This window comes from Juglans regia, chromosome 3 (genome assembly GCF_001411555.2).
Source record: "Juglans regia cultivar Chandler chromosome 3, Walnut 2.0, whole genome shotgun sequence".
In the NCBI taxonomy this organism is placed as follows: domain Eukaryota; kingdom Viridiplantae; phylum Streptophyta; class Magnoliopsida; order Fagales; family Juglandaceae; genus Juglans; species Juglans regia.
In genome coordinates this window covers 24339553-24360945 of record NC_049903.1, presented here as the reverse complement: position 1 = coordinate 24360945, position 21393 = coordinate 24339553, and the positions used below count along the sequence as shown (strand labels likewise).

At 35.2% G+C, this 21393-nt stretch overlaps 2 protein-coding genes and 1 pseudogene across 3 annotated transcripts; 1 reads left to right on the top strand and 2 right to left on the bottom strand.

Annotated features, from left to right (window-relative positions):
- Nucleotides 1–3566: 3566 nt before the first annotated feature.
- On the top strand, nt 3567–5472 carry LOC108986185 (annotated as a pseudogene).
- Nucleotides 5473–7180: 1708 nt separating this feature from the next.
- On the bottom strand, nt 7181–16312 carry LOC108982988. 2 transcript variants are annotated; one of them, XM_018954489.2, is made up of 10 exons: nt 16082–16312; nt 15153–15375; nt 14881–15035; nt 14633–14778; nt 12258–12320; nt 12078–12170; nt 11464–11625; nt 10969–11060; nt 9053–9213; nt 7181–8011 (listed from the first exon to the last, which is right to left on the bottom strand). In XM_018954489.2, exons 1-10 carry the CDS (start codon nt 16170–16172, stop codon nt 7710–7712), a joined length of 1488 nt encoding a protein of 495 aa, XP_018810034.1. In that variant the 5' UTR covers nt 16173–16312; the 3' UTR covers nt 7181–7709. The 2 variants fall into 2 exon arrangements, with proteins under 2 accessions (XP_018810034.1, XP_018810035.1); XM_018954490.2 differs by having other exon boundaries at nt 9053–9189.
- A 1253-nt stretch (nt 16313–17565) lies between these two features.
- LOC108982986 lies at nt 17566–18642 on the bottom strand. The gene has a single exon (XM_018954486.2). It carries the CDS (start codon nt 18640–18642, stop codon nt 17566–17568), a length of 1077 nt encoding a protein of 358 aa, XP_018810031.2.
- Between the last annotated feature and the right edge of the window lie 2751 nt (nt 18643–21393).

The window sequence follows — 21393 nt, the reverse complement described above, 5'->3', positions numbered from 1 at the left end:
CACAATCACAAGTAAGCATCCAAGAGTTCAAAGGGTATAACAAAATCAAAGAGATTTCATACCTTTAGAACTTAGAAATCAGCAAATGTCTAAGTTTGGGCAGTGGAGAGGAGCCTTCGGTGTGGTGTGGGTTTAAGTGTCTCGACTAGCTATGTTGGTGATGAGTTAACAAAAGTTTCTTGATTTCTATGGGAAGGGAGCAACCGAAACAAAAGAGAAAGAGAAATGCTTCAGAGAAGAAACTAAAATGAAGAGGGAAAAGGAGTGTGGATGTGTCGCTAGTTGGGGGAGGAGAGGAGAGTGTGTTTATACTCCAATGCATGAATTTTGACGGCTTCCTCTTGTGAGTTAAATAGACCGTACAAGTGTATGATGGAATGTGAGCATGTAAGACATAAAAATAAATTAATAAAAAAGAGAGTTGCAGCCTGCAGGTGGGATGGGGCGCACAACCGAAGGGGAGATAACATTGCATGGGGTTTGGTCTCTCATAGGTCAAAGTGTTCTTAATGTAAAACACATGGCGCTAACCAATGAACTTGACTTGAGGGTTGTATAAGATGGTGTGAAAAAGTTTTCAGAGAAGTTGATGTGGAAGTGACATCAAGTGCAGGTGGTGGGACCACATGACATGGCAAGTCTTGGTGATGTGGCAAGATAGCATGGGTCTAAGTGGGTGCCAAATATCATGCATCTTAAGTGATGTGTCATAGTCATCCAATTGGGTGAACCCTAATCACTCTTAGGGTAGCCACATGGCACTCTAGGCTTCACCACATAGGAGACACATGGTTGCCACATGGCACCTTGTTTTGTTTCCTTAAAAGTAGGAGCCCCAAATGTGATAAACTCATTATTCCTTTCATCTTAAAAGATTTCAAATGGAAGTTACAAACTTTATAAGTTTGAGAAGTTACTATGCGACTTAACCACTTGGGTTTCTTCTACGAGTCTCACAACTTGCAAACTCTAAAACTGTATATATCATTTTCCTATAATTTTATTATAATATGTCATCATAAAAATAGACCGAGAAATTTAAGTTAATGGAATACAATTGGGCCCAATTTGGATACAAGGATAAGATACAAACTATCTCATCCCAGTTATATGTCTGGTTTCATCCATGTATCCAAATGCACGTTAGTTCAGTTTTTAAAAACTCATCTCATATGTGCACTGTAGATGGATGTAACCATCCATCTTTTCAGACACAGACTGAAGGCTTCTGACAGCCCATGTTCTCCTTTACGTCTTCATCAGTAATTTGAATTAAAAATTCATAACATTAATGCACAAATAGATGTGCAGTAATTTGAATTAAAAATATTGAAGGAAAAAAAGACATTCAAGTTTTTGAATAAATATAATTTTATATTACAATATTCAATTTTATTGGAATACATAATTACGGCACAAATATTTCGATTTTCTTAATAGATAAAATAATCAATAAGTCATAATTAGAATAATATATTTTTATAAAGAAATTGATATTTTTTGGAGTATTGAATAGTTTGAAAGAAAGAAATAAAAAAAGAAAAAAGAAAAAACCCCATCTCTTTAGAGTTTCGGCTGCTCCCTCCCTCCTTCTGTCCGGCCAACGTTGGAGCTGTTTATAGTATTTTCTTCTAATTTTTCCATTGTTTTCCATCCGTAGCACCAAGATACGTTGATCTACTATCTACCGGCCTCCTACGACCACCATGCGTTTGGCCAGTAGATTTTCCAGCCACCGATCTATCAGACGGCAAAAGAAAACTAATCAAAGGAGTAGCGCGTGAGTCTCACGCGTGGCTCATACCGTGAGTGAGTTGAACGCGCTGCCATGCCAGGGAGAGTTTGCCACCGTCACGCGCAGCACCACTGAGATCAGTGGCTTCGGATCTCTCAAATCTGATTACCACTTTATTTCCTAGAGTGGCGCGTGAACCACATGCACCTCGACAGATAGTGAAGGTCCTATGCCGGCGTATCGACGCATCCTCCGATTGCTACGTTCTTATGTTCTTACTTTTCCTAACCAATGATCAAGACAAAGTGGTCGTGGAAGTCTCATATAGCCAATCCAGACAAACAAGATGAACACACATTGATTCACTATGACTTTTAGTCACAGTCTGTTTATCAGACTATGCTAAAACCGTTTCAAGCGGCTTTCTCTTAGTAGAAAATGGGTGGGAGCCAATTTTGGTTCCGAATCTCTCTTTTTCTATTTCACTTGTGTTGCATTTGTTTATTTTGGGATGATTGTTGGGGACTCACACCCAATAAATCTAGTATCTTGTAATTACTTAGTTTATCTATGAACTTGCTTTCTTAAAAAAAAAAAAAAAAAAAGAATAGTGTGGCGGTTTGGGATTTTATTAGGAAATTCAAAACTAATAAATTGGGAAAAAAATATCTACCACACTTTTAATACATATAATTATAATTTATCTATTACAATAATCAAAATTATTCTAATTTATAATTAGAATAAAAAATTTCAAATTTCCTATATAGAGAAAAATAAATAGGTCATAATTAGAATAATATCTTTTAACAAAGAAATTTTAATTTTTGAGAATATATAGTAATTTCGGTCAACAACAAAAAAATATAATTTGGGATTGAAATTTGCTTATATATTTTTTTAATGAAAAACTCTTATTGCAGTCAGGTGGGGGAACCGTTGCGTAGTCGGCGCCCACGTAGACAAAAATGAAACGAACCGTTTCATTCAAAATGGACAAAACACGGCGCCCCATTTCGAGCAGCCCAGACTTATATTCCCACCCAATTTTCCCATCTCTTTCTCCCATTTGTGAACCCATTGCCCAGACTTATTTATCTTTTGTATTTTAAATTCCTGACTTGTGAAAGATAGAAATATGGCTAGCTATCTAATTCAGACAAAGGAATGGAATAATGAATGAAAATGAGAGAAATGGAGTTTGATTTTTCTCTATGGTCTTGGTGTTTATATTCATCTCTACATTTAGGTTTTATATGCAAAATTATCTATTTCCTAAAAAAAAAACATTTCCCCATTCATTATTCGCTTAACTGGCATTTCTTTGGGCCGATTGTTTGGAATTGCTGTATATATAGTTCATAACTTCTTACCTGGAAGGTGATAACTTTGCTTCAAGCTCATATTACTATTATGCATGCTATATATATTGGAATGAATGCCTTCTGGTTTGAGCTACCCACACTTATATTACTGGTTACCCCCGTTTGTTTCTAGTATCTGCATCGTTGTTTGCAATGCCCAATCCAAAAGGAGACTTTTCATCATCTTTTTCGCCCAGTGAAAATTAGTGGTCGGACTGAGAGAATATATAATCAATACAGAGCCATAGAATATCATATATGGAGTTGAAGGTAATATCGGCTGCTTATCTCAAATGCTTCAATTTCTTTCGAAAGCTATCTGTCTACGCCGTCGTCTCCCTTGTTTGTAATGAATCGAAGAAAAAGCAAGAGCAAAAATATCGCAAAAGCCCTATTTATACGAGAAGGTTCTAGTCTTTTTATTTTCTCATTTCCTTTGTTTTACTTTTTTTTTTTAAATAAAAGTGATGTGGCAGACAACCACGTCAGCTAAGGGTGTTCAACCGGTTCGGGTTTTTTCTGGATCCGGTCCGAAACCCGGAAATCCAGGTGCATCCGGGCGGTTATCCGCCCGGATTACACCCGGGCGGTTAAAATATTCAGGATCCGGTTATGTGACCCGGTTATCCGTAACCGGGTCCTTTAAAAAGAAAAAACCGCATTCTCGAATCCGCTTCTCCTCATTCTCGAACCCGTTTCTCTCTCGCTTAGGTTTGCAGCTTTCTCGTCTTCTCCAAGCTTCGAAAGAGAAGCGTCGCGCATCTGGGTGAGACACGCGGAGGCTACTATCGAAGGCTCTCTCTCTCTCAAAGCTCTTAAGGTACCTTTCTTTATACTTAGGGTTTTCTGCCTTTTTCTTTCATTTTGTTGAGGTTGTGTGGTTTTGTTTTGATTCGGGATGACTATCCTCGTTCAGCATCTTGAGTTTGGTAAATTTTTCCACTTCAGAGCTCTTTCCAGCGGCTTCTGCTTCATAGCTTCTCTCCTTGGCAGTAATTTCCCGCGTTCGCAGCTCCTGCTTCATAGCTTCTCTCCAGATCTGATCCCAGCAACAGGGTAACATCCCAAACCCTACCACTCGATCTATGGTAGTGTGTGATCAGAAATTTTTCTTGCTTTGATTTGGTTGGTGTTGCTTCACTGTGGAATAAAAATGATAGAGGATCTGATTTTATTATGGGATTTATAATAATTTTTTACTTATTTACTAAACCTCAATCACCCTGCCCCCTACGTTGGAAATGGAATAGTTTATCTTACCGGTAATGCCTTCGCTGTGAAACTTAAACCTTGCTTTGAGCTAAATTCGTTTATGTTATTTGGGTTAGGAAGGAAGAATGAGCTATTTCTGTTGTTTTAGATGAATAAGCTATTTTGGTTTCTGTTATTTTGCTATGGATGAATGAGCTATTTGTATTGAGCCACGAATTTCAGGGTTGAGCCTTGAGCAGTTTCTTTAGCCTTGCTTTGAAATAGAAACCTACTCATTTTGTTTTTTAAAGTGCAGAATATTGTCTTTTGCATTTACATTAGTGTATATAAAAGTTCTGTAATATAAAATTTCTGAAGTACCGGATCTCACATTTTTCACTAACCTGTGGTTGAGGTTCCTCCAGAAATATTGGGACGTTGGCTTAGAATTCCACTGTATATGCCATTGACCTTCTTGGCTTTGGTGCTTCTGATAAACCAGCAGGCTTTAACTATACTATGGAAACATGGGCTCAGGTCTACTTATATCTTGAAGCTTAAACTTGAATTTTATGGGCCTATATGTATGTATGTATGTATGTATGTGTGTATGTCAACCCTTTAGCATTGTGAGTTTAGCCTCTTAAACGTTAACTAATTTTAAACAGTTGATATTGGACTTCCTGAAAGAAATTGTTCAAAAGCCAACTGTACTGGTTGGCAACTCTGTTGGAAGTCTTGCTTGCGTAATTGCTGCCTCAGTTAAGCTCTACCCTTTTGTGGGTGCAGAAAGAATCCTTGTCAATTCTGCAATGATAATCATTAAACCTGGTTGGCTCTTAGATATGATATGTGGTTTGTCTCATTCTGTTTTATCATCTCTGATTAGAATCTAGCAGAAGCCTAGTTCAAGGGCTTGTACTGCTAAATTGTGCTGGTGGCATGAACAATAAGGCAATTGTAGATGATTGGAGAATCAAGCTATTAGTACCTTTGCTTTGGTTGTTTGATTTTCTTCTGAGCCAACGGGGAATTGCTTCAACAATCTTCGAGAATGTTAGAAAGAGGTATCATATTTGTTCCCAGACGCATAACAATGGAAATATAAGAGTAATGAATCTAAATAACAATGGTCTTGACTTCTTTACGAAAAATCAATTGAATAGAGAACAATCTTTGTAGACTTCAAAACTTGTAATTTCATTTTGTAAATGAATAATATTTAGATTGGGTAGTCTAGATCACCACTACAGAACTAGTCTATTGTGACAATGCTGTGATGAACAAGCTGGTCATTGCTTCTGGGTTTTAACCAGGAGAGGCTTCTGGTAGTGATAGGGGAGCAATCTTGGGGTAATTTAATTTAGCTAAGCTTTAAAGTTTATCTATGTTTATTATGAGTGTTGGATGCATATCCCAAGGGTTCTCTTTATTGAAGGAATTGACCCAGCTTATTGGGGTTACTTCTTGTTTATATCTTAGTAGCTAGCCAGGCTTTTGCTTCTTTTTCATTCCATTTTGTTGTCAGTATTTTCTTAAAACAATGACACAAGTAAGTTAGAGTTGACCAAATGCTGGCCCAAGCAACTTTGGGTTTAGTTTATACAGTTGTTGCGAGTATTTTTATGTCTGGTTTGGAGGAATGCGTCTAAGGTGCATGGCTGTACAGTTTGTCCAAGATATCAACACACGTAAATCAAGCTGCTGCACAGAAACTACTCCAGAAAATGAATCATCAAAGCTGGGTGCATAATCAGAAAATATTGAACAATGTTATTTATTTTGCATTGTTATGTATTAGTTTAATTAGTTGTGATGTATTATTATTTATGTTGTTCTTTGCAAATTTATGTTTTGCATTGTGATGTAACAACAATATTATTTATTTTGTATTTTTATTTATTTTGTTATTTATTTATTTTTTATAAATTAACTTTAGAAAGTGTTTAAATTATTTTTTTTAAAGAAATATGGACAATTTAAGGATGGTATCAGAATTTTTTAAAAAAAAACCTGCTATAAATTTGTCTTAAAAAAAAAAAAAAAAAAAAAAAAAAAACGGGATTAAATCCGGTTATAATCCGGATATCCGGATTTAACCCGGTTATCCGCCCGGATTAAATCCGGGCAGATAACCGCCCGATTTTTAAAATCCGGATCCGGATCCGGTTGTGGCAGGATATCCGGATCCGGATCCGGATGCACACCCCTAACGTCAGCCGACTGCACGAAGATTACATATGCCGACTATCTGTAGAAAAATTATTTTTTAATTAATAATAAAAATTATTTTTTATTAATATAATTATAACTATTATTCAATAATTATTAAATAATTTTCAATTATTGATGGGACTCACCCCTTTATCAAATCCTAAAAAGTAAAAGCTATCTCATCTTATCTAATCTCACTATCCAAACACACTTTTTATAAACCATCTCATATCATTTTAACTAAAAAGATCTCATCTCATCTTATCTAATTTGCATAACCAAACGAGGGCTAAATCAATTTTATTACATATAATTACATTATATGTCATCGTATCTTTATTTTTAAATCATTACATATTGATTTAGAATAATGTTACTCATCATTCATTTTTTCATCATCCCATAAAATGATATTAAATGATTAAAAATTATTTATTATGTTTTACTTGTGAGCTTATCATTTAATATCACATCAAAAAATGTTGAGAGGAATACGATAAAATTGATAGATAATAAATATATTTTTCCATATATATATATAATTAATATACATACATAAGCCATCTGAATCAAAATTGATTTGTCAAAAATTGTAGACTAGATTATTAAAGATATCATAAAAACTTGTTTTATCAAAATAAACAAACTCCAACTCTATTCAATAAATAAAGGAATTGCTCACGAACATAAAATATAAATAGGCTTAAACTCAACTTGTATTTGAGTAAAAAATAATAATAAAATCTCAACCACAAGCTACTTTTACTCGAATTCTCTTTCACATCCCTAAATACAAAGGCAAAATAAGAGAGGCCCTAAAAAAGAATCAATGGAAACATCGCATAACACTTCTACGAAGCCTCATTACACAAATAGTACAAAAACGTACTTAGGGCCGTCTCATTGTGTTACACATCACAAGCAGATGATGCTGGAAGCAAGAAGGATCATTGGTAACAAGAAGAATTTCGATACTGGGAACTGTTCCATGGTTAACTAGTTCTAGCAGACTTTTGTGAGGCTTTCCCATGCTGATGAATGACTTCACACACTAAACCACCATCGCTAAATCTGAACCTAGAATCTATCTATATCCCGTTTGTTACTCGGCCGAGTATCACCTATTGGTCAATCCTTCTATCCGGTCGCCTGCCAGTTAGACATTCTACGCTACATGCAAAGGCATTCATGATCGGTATGATCCTCTATCCGCTGGTCAACCTAAACTGCCTATGACGCCCTGTGAGATTCTCATCAGTGGAATCTGATTCACTTCCCATGGTTTCATCTGAACTCTCACTTGGAAGGAGTTTTACTCGGTCAGCATTCTCGATCATCCAATCAGTGAATTCGGGGGATGCAGCCCATTCAGCAATAGCCTGGCGGGTTGATTCCCGTGTGAAATCATCCCACTCTTTCTCTGTAAACTTCTTTCGGTTCCGCATCTTGTGGAAGGTTGAATAGTATTCTTGCTGATTCTTTGTACCAGAAGATGGTGATATTACACCTGCAACAATTAAATATACGAAAGTGCATCACAATGGAGGATTCACAACCAATGGCAGGTCAAAGAAGGTTGATGAAATGCCAAAAATATTTAAGAAAATAAATGAACAGATCGTTAAGCTACTACATAAAATCACTTCATTGAAAGGACTTTATGAGAAAAGCAGGGAAGACCTAAAGGAACGAGGAACGTTTCAATTACTATCTCTCCTTAAAGAAACCAAATAAAAAAAAAAAACCAAAATTTTTACTCGTTTCTCCCTTCACCATAATTAATCAAAGATTGTATTAAAAAACGCAAAGGTAGATGGGCATTAGTTCAACTTGAAAGAAATCAGCCTCCCCTATTTCCTTTCCTCTATAGGTCGACATGGAATTTTTGTAAATATAAATGAAGTTTGTTTTCTTGGATGTAAAGTCCTATATAGCTTTCAGAATTGAGAGAGAGAACATGTCTTGGCATTTGCCATTGTCAGCAATTAATTTATCACATTTCATGCGGTATCAGCAATTTATGTTAAAACAACTAAGGTACCATGACAACTAAAGTATTGTGACATTATATAACGAGAAATGATATTTGCAATCTTAAGGTGTGCAAGCCTCGCCACTCTCTTTGAAAAAATTGTTTAAATCTGGGAACCACATAAAATCATTTTTTTAATGATGGACTTCACTTTTTTTTCAAAGGGAGTACACGAGGCTTGCATACTCTTAAGACTGCAAATGTCATTTCTCATTATATAATGTCACCGTACCTTAGTTGTCACCGTATCTTAGTTGGCATCTGTATCTACATTACTCTTATATAATACTAGATGAATTAATTGTCAAATCACTTCAAGGACCTAATTGAAATCTATTTGCAAATACAAGGACTGAAAATGTGTTTTAACCTCATAAAAGTTACCTAATGGCCAAAACAGAGATGGGATATGGTCATGCAATTGTTTCTAAGTTCTAACAAGAAATAGCTTCTACTAAATTGACCGTATCTCTATCTGCTGTGCAATAAACATGAAAACAACAAAACGAGACATACCTCCCACTGGAGAGTTGGACCAAGCAGATTGATTCTTTGGACTATGCCACATCTTCCCAGCTGAGCCTGACCTGCTATGGAATTCGGCACGGTTGTGCTTCCCTGTTATCTTTCTCTCCTGTTTCAGCAACGGATTCCTGTTCACAGAAAATGATTTATGCCTACAAGAGATAAAAAAACTGCATTACTGGGAAACTTTGAAAGTAAATAACAAAATAAATGGAAAAGTCTGGAGTGTATGAGCAGTGAATACAAATGGCTAAATCGGCCTTCGCTGAAAGCTATATAATACAGAAACATTCAACAGTTCCCAACGATCTCCTAATATATGTTTTTGTATATCCAAAAGCTAAAAAATTGATATTTTCATTATTTAAACATTTGGATAAAATCTGTAACCAATGGTCATGATCACCACCAATCGATGTCTGTTTGAGCCACAAATGTACAATTAAGAACAGTGGAGCAGGTTTGATGGGTTTCTTGGCCTAACTAAACCCTAATAGGATGGCTGATTGTTCAAATGGGATCAGACTCAACTTTTAAAAATCAAAAAAGAGTTTGGCATTGGTTCCAGAGTTGCAAGGTAAGTAATATGATCACGCCCTTCATTATCACACATGTTTTCTAAATTATTTTTTTTGATAATTAATAAACTTTATTGATCAAATGCAACTAGGCAAAGCAAAGCCCATATACACATGAAGTATACAAAAAAAAACACCTAATTACACTCTAGCAAGTTGAAAAGAAAGTAAAAACTCATGAACATTCTAAATTATGTAAGTAATACATATAATCACACCCTTCATTGTAACACATGTTTTCTAAATTATGTAAGTAATACATATAATCACACCCTTCATTGAAACACATGTTTTCTAAATTATGTAAGTAGCATGATCATATACCCTTACATGGATGGGAAACAATGTTTTTGAAGTATTATGTATGTATGGCCCTTTATGGAAAGCCCCTTTTTAGGTTCCAGGTTATGATATGATGAAAGTGAGTTTCAATGTCATGTTATATTATGTGTTTAACATGCATCATGATATGTTTCAATTATGACTACAATGAGCTATATTATTATGCGTTTTACATGCATCATGGTAAAAAAGATAAAAGACAAGTTATGAAAGAAGCTTTAAAAATAACCATAAGAGATGCATGGTACCAATGCAGTTATGGGCATATGTGCAAGCCATAGACCTAAATGTGGTCCACCATATGATAAATTAAGCAGTTCCCCTTGTGGTCATAGACAGTTGAATCAGTGCAACCCAGCACACGGGGGTTAAGGTGTGCTGGCCATTAGAGAAAGGAAAGACAAGTTTAATGAGTTATGCATAGTAAATGTTACAGTATTAAGTATGCACGTTTTTCAAGAAAATCCTATGTTTATATTATTTTTACTGCATGATGTATTGCTTATTGGGTATTTAACTCATTGTTTGGTATGTGCTAAATGTTTTAATGACCCTAGGTTATTCTCAATGTAAGAATGTTGCTGCAGGACGGGACTTGGCCCAAGGAGGTGGGGCAGAGGCCTAGACAGTTTATGATATGCTCAGTTTTATGGTTTTCAGATTTAATAAATTACTTTTGTCAAGCTCATGAGACTTGAATGATTTCCAATAAGTGCTTCCGCAGACTTTCTTTAAAATTTTAATGAAGTATGTTTTATTTTATTTTATGAAATCTTTTATACCAGGCTTCTATGTAAATGATTTTAAAGGTTAGTAGCATTCCGGGTCCCCTAGATTTCTAAAAATGAAGTTATTTTCAAATCTAGGGGGGATGGGATGTTAAAATTAATGGTTCAAGAGAGATTATGCTCAGAACACAAGTACTTCTAGTAAGCTTTCACTTCATAAATGTGAACAAGCTAAAATTGGAACTTGTCTGGAACTTACAGTGCAGGAAGCCGCTTCAGCGATAAGATAAGATAGCGGAAAGCCCAACAAGAAACCACGGTCGCCAGTGCAAAGGGAGTATCAAGAGTGCCCTGACATAGAATATAAAAGCATAAAATTTAACCAAGAATATAAATTTTAGAATAACAAAAAATGAGGGAACATAATACCAATCACATCAGAAATTTCACAGAAGTACATATATATATATATATATATATATATATCACAGAAGTCACTGTAAATTGCAAAATTCATATTCCAAACATACTTGTTGATTCCCCACACAAGTTTAATTGTATAGATGGAGTGTAAATTGTAATACATACTTGCCATATTTACTTTTCATGTTTTGAGAATAGATGTAAAATAGAGAATATTTATACATCAAATAATGCAGTGGTATTCACATACATTAATCAGTCCAGCAATATTAAGCATGTGAATACTAAGTTCAATGTCAAGTATGCAACCAGCATGAAGATTAGAGGATACCTGTATAATAGCGGTGGTTCCAGTGATGCTCATTGCCCATTTAACAAATTGGGCTATACCAACATCCACCCTTCCGTCTTTTGAGACTACAAATTTCCTCACAATCCAGTACCCTAAAGCAGCACCAGCGAGGATAATTCCCACCAGCACAAATATAAAGACCTGCATAGAAGTAACCTAGGTAAGTAACAATGTTTGCATTGTGAATGCATTTATTTTGAGCCAGGACATCCCTAACCTGGCAACAAAACATGACAGATATATATGAACACGTTATCATAGAGCAAGAATCACATGCACATAACTGGGGAATTAGTGTCTTCCCTTTATTCAATGTACAAGTAATTAAGAGAGGATTGGATTTGTACTGAAGTAGCACCAAACTGATGGTGATTCTCTCTCATGAGATTTCCTTGAACATTCTTCTTGTCTTGGCTTTAAAAGATACATTTATTAACATCATAATCCAGGAGCATCTAAGCCCAAAGAAAAAATGGTCCATTAATTCCCTTTGGGCAGCCAACTAGCTAGCATTAACCTAGTCTTCTACCTTATGGATATGGTATTCAAGGATCTTACCTTCAATGACCTGAACATAAAAGAAAGGAACTTACTGGATTGTGCATCTCTTCATTGAGTCCAAAAGTGATAAGAACTGAATTTACAAACATTGAAAGGTGATGAATGAGGAAAGATCCAGCTCCAAGCTGCAAAAGTAAGTGGATAGTAAGATCAATACACATTCCATATTATATCAAACATGCTGAATTCCAAGCAAAGCGAAGCAGACTTACCACTGATCCATACATGGTTAGATAAAGAACATTTTTCCTACCAGTTGGCAATAACTTCATTCCCTACATCATTTATTAAAGAAAATTAATTACACACTTGCAAGCTATAAACATAACAAAAAGAGTATACACATTATTTTATGACGAGGTACTTCAGAGACCATGTAGACACAGAATGATATGTACACAATTAAATCCTGGACCAGTGTAACATGCCCACATACACAGATTAGGTGAATCATTGACTTTTCATGGGACTTGGCCCCTGCAAATTGTTTACACCCAAGAGTTCAAACCTTAGACCTCAGGAAGCATACTCCCAAGACTAGGGTCCTTACCACTTGAGTATTATTAGAGGTATTACAGTAGTAAGTATAACTCATGAGGGTATAATCGTCAATTGTATGTGTAGTATATATAGTGGAACAGTAATGAACAAAGACAATTTTGCACAAATAGTTTTTCCCTCTTTGTGTTCTCTCTATGTTTTACATTGTTACATACACATAGGTTACAACCATTCACTCCTTATTTACCGGTAAAGCTGGCTCCACAATTGAAGTTATCAACTTAAGTGAAGGTCACCGATAATCATTCCAGGTGTAAGCAGATTGCACGCTGCCCTAATTATACAATAGCACTTAGTATAGTGCATACAAAACATACCAACAAAATGCAAAATCCCTGTTCATATCAAATAGTCATGCATGATCCATATTTTAGCCAAACAGAAATATTGCAATTCTCATGATATCTTCTCTCAGTAAGTATTGAGTTTACTGCCGCATGGTAGTGCCAATGTCTCCCACCCTTGTGTGGTCAGGTGGGGGGATTGATCTTGGATTTTGGGTTTTAGTTTCTAATTTGGGGTTTGTAATGCTATAGATATAAAGTGCATCCCCAAGCTTGAATCATTTTTAATTCTCAACCAATACAGCTCAAGTTTGATTAAGTGATCATACAAGTTTTCCTGTTCTAAGCACAACCTCATATAGGCTTGGTATGTACTAACTCCTCCATATATTGATTAGACTGCTGAATAGTTCATTCTTAGTGTAATATGGCACCTACTAGTGTTGACAAAAAGCGCATTTCAGGTGCTTTTTGTGTGAGCTTAAAGCACATAAATAAAAGCACACTTTTGTAATATCTTTGAAAATAAAATAAAATATCAATTCAAGACCTAGAAAACAAGTATTCTCAAAGATTCAGTTCATATTGAAGACCATTAACATACTATGAACCCCCAGGGATTGGCTCAAGTGTTATACTCCCTCCAGGTCTAAAGTTTCAACCATTGGGTGCAAACAATTTCTAGGGGCCACATCCCATCAGTGAAAAACTGATGATGTACCTGATTCATGTGATGCGGACACATTACACGAGTCTGAAGTTTAACCGGGAAAAAAGATATGTTGTTTTTGCAAGTCTTTGTGATTCTTCGTCATCAAAAAGTCAACGTATTATGGTAGAACATGATGTCATATATGATGGATAGGCTTTAAACCTAATATAATAGTCCAAGTTCGCTTTCTAGATGATTGATATTTGAATGCTTATGTTAGCATTTAAGACAATACCTACAATATTTTTACCTCTTTTGGCCATGCCTTTTAGTAGATTTTAATCAACCATGCACTTCAATTTGATTACGGCTATCAAATATCATAAATGTGTATATTTAGTAAACAAGAGAAATATATAAAACATTATATTTAAATCTTATGTAATTTGAGCATTACTTAATTCTCATGTTGCATAATACTCTAATAAATTGAGTTATTACACTAAATATATTTGCTTTTATACTTTTTTTATTGTATTTCATGGATTATGTTATTATACATCATTTCCAAAAAACGTGTGCTTTACTTCAATCAGGCGGGCGCTAGCACTTTGAGCCTAAGCTCTAGACTGTGTTTGTGCTTAAGTGTGCCTAATGCTTTCACCAACACTGACCTACCCATCTATAATAATGGAATGATAGGGATAAAAATAGGACATAAAATAGTTCATTGTAAATTATTTCCCAAGTGAGCTGCCTGATCTACACAAGGAGAATTTTCAAAGCATAGGATCATTCAAAATTTGTCAAACTAATAAATATTTTTTTTCCCTTTTATGGAGATCAAGCATTGAATAATTGACCTGCCATTTACAAAATTTCTTAAACTCCTCCTTGTCTCAACCTATAAAGCTTCACTTCAGTAACAGCATAGGAGTTTTTTACTGTTTGATTTTCTAATAAAAAATAATAATTCCGACACTACCAAAGTATGAAGTAGAACACCATCTCAAAAAATTGAAGAAAAGGGATCATATATTGCAAGCATTCCCAAAGTTCCAATAGAATAAAATATTAAATAATCAAATACCTGAAAAAGTATGATTATAATGACAAGAAAAACGCCAATCAACATGGAACTGCTATAGTAAAAGGGAACCCAATTGCTGACAATTGGAGCCAAGAGTAGTAAAACGAATCCTAGTGCAAGACATGCAAGGCGCCATTGCTGAAAATCTGTACAGAAACCATAAAAATTCAGATGAATATCAAAATAAACATATTGAAAATCATTAGGGGTTTCAATACAGCACAAAGGGCAAAGAGGTGAAGGCAGACCTTCTTCAACAGCAACCGTGACAGAACCAGATACTTCACCAAAGAACTTGACATCAATATATCTATCCTCATAAGGTGACATGACTGAGCTCCATAACCCCTTAAAATACTTCCACTCATCATCTTCACACTGACATAAGCCACGTGAGTTGTTTCTGTGAATATTTTAGGAGTTAGAACAACATTCAAAAAGAAAGATTGCATTTAAAAGTTTTCTACATGATATGTGCGTGCGCATACGCATGTGTGAGAGAGAGAGAGAATTTACTTACCCGTGAAAACAAACCTGAATTTTTCCATGGAGTCTCTCTGGGATTTCAACAGATGGAGACAAGGTAACCCGCAGAGAACTGGCATAACTCCCAAGTCTCAATCTTGAGAGACCAGAAATTTGAACACGTTCACACAATAAAGCTTCTTTAGAGCCATGGGAAGCTGAATACCCAGAAAGCGGGGATGGGAAAACAACTATAGAAGGGTTTTCAAGATCAACACCTGTGATTTTAAAATGTGAAATTATTACCGAATACACAAACAAACCCACAAAACGGAAATAGAAGTATAAACCAAGTTCTTCAAAATTCCTTGAAGCAGAATACCATATCAAAATGAGCCGAGATACCAAAACCCATATGTTTGTGGGTGCGAGTGCGGGTTTTTTCTGTGCATTAAAAGGCGGAATTTGTGTTTCCGGAGAAGCGGATTATTTCAATGAGAATTTAACGGTGGGAAAACTTTTTCATGTATCTCAAGTAAACAGCACTAATCACTCATAAAACATTCCATCTGCAACAACTATTCGATCCTCAAAACGGATCTGCGAGAACCAACAAAATCAAACTCACACAATTGGCAATCTGTAGGATTCAAGTTGTCAACTAATTCAAAAGCTTATATTTCTTGGGGTATTATTACATCAAATACCCATATCAATATCTTCAAGTTTTCACTTCGATGTAAGCACGCCTAGTAGATACCAATAAATAAATAAATACTCAAAGAAACCCTAAGAAAAAAACGCTTGAACCAAGCTGGAACAACCACTAAGCCAGCGAAGAAGCAACTTTTATTTCTCGGATCCCCAACCCATAAAAAATCATAAATAAATTGTCAGTTCCTCTTTTATTTTCGCTTTTACTCAGCAAGCGAACGGAGGCGTAACAATTTCAATGAACGCAAAGAACATGAGAGAAAACAATACCTTTGAGAGTGGTGGTCTCGTGGCTGGCACTTGTGATGAAGAGGGAGAGAAAGAGAGAGAGGAGAAGAATCGCAGTGAGAGACGAGCCCATCGCTGGCTCACACACCCCCTCTTTCTCTCACTGGGACAGTTAACTTTTTTCTGAGAAACGAAGAGTGAGAAGAGAGCGTCCTCGCTACTTCCTTCTATTGCATTGTTGCAATGCGCGCTGTTCCTTAGTCCCTACGTAAACGTGTGGGCGGAACATTGCGCCCTCTATAATCGCGTCTTTTATAAGCACATCTCGGCCCCTGTAGACGTATTTGTCCTTCGGTTTATTACCTGAATGATTAAGGCCAGTTTGGATAAAATAAATTTTTAATCTATCTCATCTCGTCATTATAATTTTCATACATTTACATATAAAATATAAGAAATAATTCAACTTTTTAAAATTTTAAAACAATATTAATATTAAAAAATAATATTTTAATAATATTTTATTCAGTTCATCTAAAACCATCTCATTTCATTATTCAAACAAATTCAAAGAACCGATTTGGATAGTAAGTTGAGATGAAATGAAAGTTAAATAAAATATTATTTTTAATATTAATTTGGTTTTAAGATTTTAAAAAGTTAAATTATTTATTGTATTTTTTTAAAATTTAAAAAAATTATAATAATTAGATGAGATGAATTGAAATGATTTTACCATTCAAATCATGCATAAGATTAGTGTGAATAATATAATTTTTAGTTTTAAGATTTTTAGTTATCGAGTTTAAGTAATAGACTACTGTTATTATAAAGTATATACACTACACATTGTTTACGTAATATAATTTAATTAAAAAGATAAATTTTAAAATTTAAATTTTACAAATTAAATATTACTATTAATGTGAAATGAATGTGCTTCCGATTGTAAGTGTTTATTTATTAATTTTAAAGTTTATGCACAAAATTGGGAAGTGCAAAGTCCAAACAGTCACATGTCTAATTTATAGATCTCAAACAGTGATATGGAAATCTCACTATGGTGCGATTTCTACCTAGAATTAAAAACATTGTTTTTCCCTTTCCTCCGCTACCCGACGTTTTGTGCCCTTCAACCCGATTAACAAACACAGGGTCCGACCCGACCACAAAAAGCCGACAAACCGGTCTGACCCAACCTGAATGATTCATGTCAAATCGTTTTTTTTTTTTTTTTTTAACTCCCCTACTATCTCTACATTCCAGAATTCCATATACTATGATCTTTTCAACTTAGTAGAGGGTTTTTTTTTTTTTTTTAAACAAGATCAGAATTATAAATCTTCAACAAAGTCAGGATTACAAATCTTATCCTTCACTAAAGCATTGCATATTACAGAGGGACCCCCTTCGATCCAAACCCTTTCTTCCCCACATAATAAAGCATGTTTTGTCAATAAATGAGCAACATAATTTCCTTCTCTAGGAACATAGCAGACTGACCACCCTTCCTTTTAGTGAAGAACCTATTTTATATCATTGATGATATGCCCCATCCATGACTGATCTTCACCTACCTTGTTGATCCTTTGAATAATATCAGTTGCATCTCCTTCAAACATTAGTTCAGAGAAAGAAAAGGAGAGTTCAAAACTTATCTCAAGTGCTCTCCACAAAGCCAGACTCTCAGCCAGAGTAGGGTCATGCACATTCTGTTTCACATCACACACAGACACCAGAACCTCCCCCTCTTCATCTCTAAACACAATTCTCATTCTCATTCTCTTGTTTTCTAAATCCATAGCTGCATCCCTATTAGCCTTTATCATATTAGTGCCAGGATTTTTCCATTTCTTTTGTGCTCCATGTGAACCACCACCACCTCGACATCCAATTATACTCATATGTGCTATTTTGTAATCCTCCAGACACTCACGAGCCATCAAGATGACTTGCTTAGGACTGTAAAACTTGTTCTCAAAGATAAACCTATTCCTTCTTAGCCAGATCCTTCGCATAACCACTGCCATCCACTCAATTTCTTCTTTCTTTAACTCATTAATCATTTTAATCCAAAGAGACATGAAATCTACTCCCTCATTTGCCCATTTCTTCACTGGGCTGTTACTTTCTGCCCATACATCAGCAGCTGAAGGGCAACTCCATAATATATGAAGCACAGATTCCTCACTTGATCCGCATATTGTGCATAGAGGACAGTCACCTATTTTTTTCTTGAATAGGTTACTGTTAGTAGGAAGAATATTGTTCAGAGCTTTCCAAAGAAATATTTTAACAACTGCAGGCACTTCCAATCTCCACATTTGCTTCCACACAGCAACACTCTTTTCAACCTTTGAAACCTCTCCTCGGGTTCTTCTTTTTCTCTCCATACCAAGATGATATGCACTCCTCACTGTAAAAATACCATGCTTGGTAAAGCCCCAAATCTGTTTATCACAATTGCCCAACCTACTCAATGGTATCTGAAGAATGACAGTGGCCTCCTCATATGAAAATAAGTTTCTGATTACCCCTTCCTTCCATGTCTTAGCAACTGGATCAATCAGTTTGCTAACCTTCTCTTCCTTCCATTGATTCATCATTGGGGATTGTAGACAATTAGATATGTACAAAAACTACTTATAAAAAAACTATATACAAAGACTATCTATTACTTCCACTTCTAAATTATGAAATATACAAGAACTTGCACAAGTTGTTAACTGTTTCTCATACTTTTTCCAACATAAGAGCAGCACTTCACAATATCAAGACTTTTACAAAGGTGATCAATAATTGTAAGAAAAAAAAAACTAAACAAAAATTGTGGATTAATTACAACTTAATCCATTCAGACCCATTAAAGAAGCTAAGTGAAATAAAAGGCTTGGCTTCCTCTTCAATCTTCAGTAAGTTTCCTGTACCATGACACTCTCCCTACAAAGCTAGCTCCTGGTCCTATGCACTTGTACTGCCCATAAAACACAATTCTGCATTCGCACTAGAAAACCCACAAATCATAAAAATCAGCATAAACCAACCTTCATGCATGTGCATTCTTGCTTTTCTATTTTGGCCATGGAAGGGATATTTAGGTCCCTTGGGGTTATGCCCACGACTAAATGACAGGTTCAGTCTATGGGCTCAAGACTGAAGAACTCACTGTCCAAGAGCCCACGTGACCCATAGGCCCAACCGTATGATATGATAACGCCGCTAGATCAGGGTGGTTATATCATCTACTTGTTATGGGATAACTACTACCTATCTATGCATTCAACACCTCTATAAATAACACCTAAATGTAACAAAGAGGGGACTTTTGCTTATATACTTGTATTGAGATCACGCTTATCTAACTTAGACATCAGAGCTCCCCTGGGCACCTAGTGCCGCCCTCTCATCTTTTGTAGGTCATTCGAGCAGTTGGTGGTGTAAAACACGTCCTCTTCAGTGGCGTCGTTTGTGGGATCTGAACAGACTCAACGTGATTTTCACATGCCAACTACTACACGATCTCAAGAAACCCATGATCAAGAGATGAATGCGGCAGAGATAAAAGCAAGACTGGCAGAAGCCGAGCAGAAGTTGAGAGTGGATGTGACGGTAGTAGAGCAGTTACCTAAGGAGAATGAAAAGTTGAAGTGGCAAAACGCCGCTACACCACCAGTCCAGAATGGGCAAGACAAGCCCTTTTACAAGCAAGCCCTTTCAGGTCAGTTAGCTAACCTTATGATTCAAGACAAACCCTTTTCTTTGCTCACTTTTTAGATTTGGTCTTACTTTTTCACATCCAAAAATCAATTCTTTAGAGAAATTTAGGAAAGTTTTATTAATCATGAATCATTAGAATGACTCTTACAAGCATATTTAAGTTTTGGCAGGATAAAAACTAAAAGGTATTTTCATTTGAAAACTGAATAATGTGAAAATCACATATATTACTTCTTATTGCAATCATTTGTATAAAATCTTTGAACTTGTACTCCATTTTATGGGTTAAAAAATAAATCTTAGCTCCTGGAATGGATGATCACAAGCTTAGACTAAAAGCTAAACAATGTCAACATCTTTTAGGTTCTTCACTTTCGAAATCGTGGAACCCTGAAAGCAGTGCAAGATGATGACCAACATCTTTCAACTAAACAATGTCAAAAGCAGCTTTCAAGGTCTTGTCACTTCAGTGAATCACTTGAGCCCTGATACATTTTCGGTGCCATGGAGCTAGACTAGTGAGCTATTATGCTTTCTTCAAATGATGGCTACTTCCAAGCCCACCTCCTGATTGTCATCAATGTTTTTTTTTTTTTTTTTACTTTCTTTATTTTTATTGTCTAAATATTCAAGAGCTAAGACCATTCCAATGCTCTTTTATCTCCATGCATAAACTGAACCAACAATTAGGATAAGCACGAAAATGAAAGCTTCTATAAATACAGATATACCCAATACATCAAAACTCATTGCCCATGGATAAAGTTAGCCTTATGGGTGGGTTACGTGGCAAAAAATTATTGGAGGTTGTTTCCAGCCCTTTAACAACGTGACCGATGAGAAGTTTTTCTCTTAAATAAAACATGGTAGCAGATACATTTTGTAATTTAAAATAGTTGTGGAACAATGTATTTTAAATTAACGAGTTGATGTCAAGTGAGACAAGGGATAGTATTGTAAATTTGTACTTGTGAAGGTTGGTGGTATATATTTCATAGTTTTTTAGTTATTATTTCTGGTATAATAATTTTAGTTAATAGCAATCCTTCTATTGCATGATTAATAATTTCACGATATGACTATAACTGCAGGTAATGGGTTTAACATCTCCGCGACCCAATAGATAGGGGTGATAAACGGTCCGGTCGGACCGACCATTTCGGTCCGGACCAAACCGAACTGGACCAAGACTAAGATCGGTCGGTCTCGATCCACATTTTAGAGGACATAAAAGTTTCGGTCCGGTCTACAGTCCATGGTTTTTCCGGACCGGACCGAACCGAATGAAAAATAAAAATAAAAAAATATTTTATATATATTTTATATATAATAATTGTACAATTAACAATATAAAATTTTAAATATGTTATTAATACTTGTTTATATTCTATAAATTAACAATATTTTATATATATCTTCATCTAATCTATCACTATTAACAATATAAAATTTTAAATATGATATTAACACTTGTTAATATTCTATGAATTAATTAATATATAATATCAATTAGTTAATTATATAGTAATTATATAAATTAATAATATAATTTTTATCTAATTTATTATCATTGATCATATAAAATATTTTTTTATTGAGTTTGTTACTTAATCCACATTAGTAAATCACTTAATTTA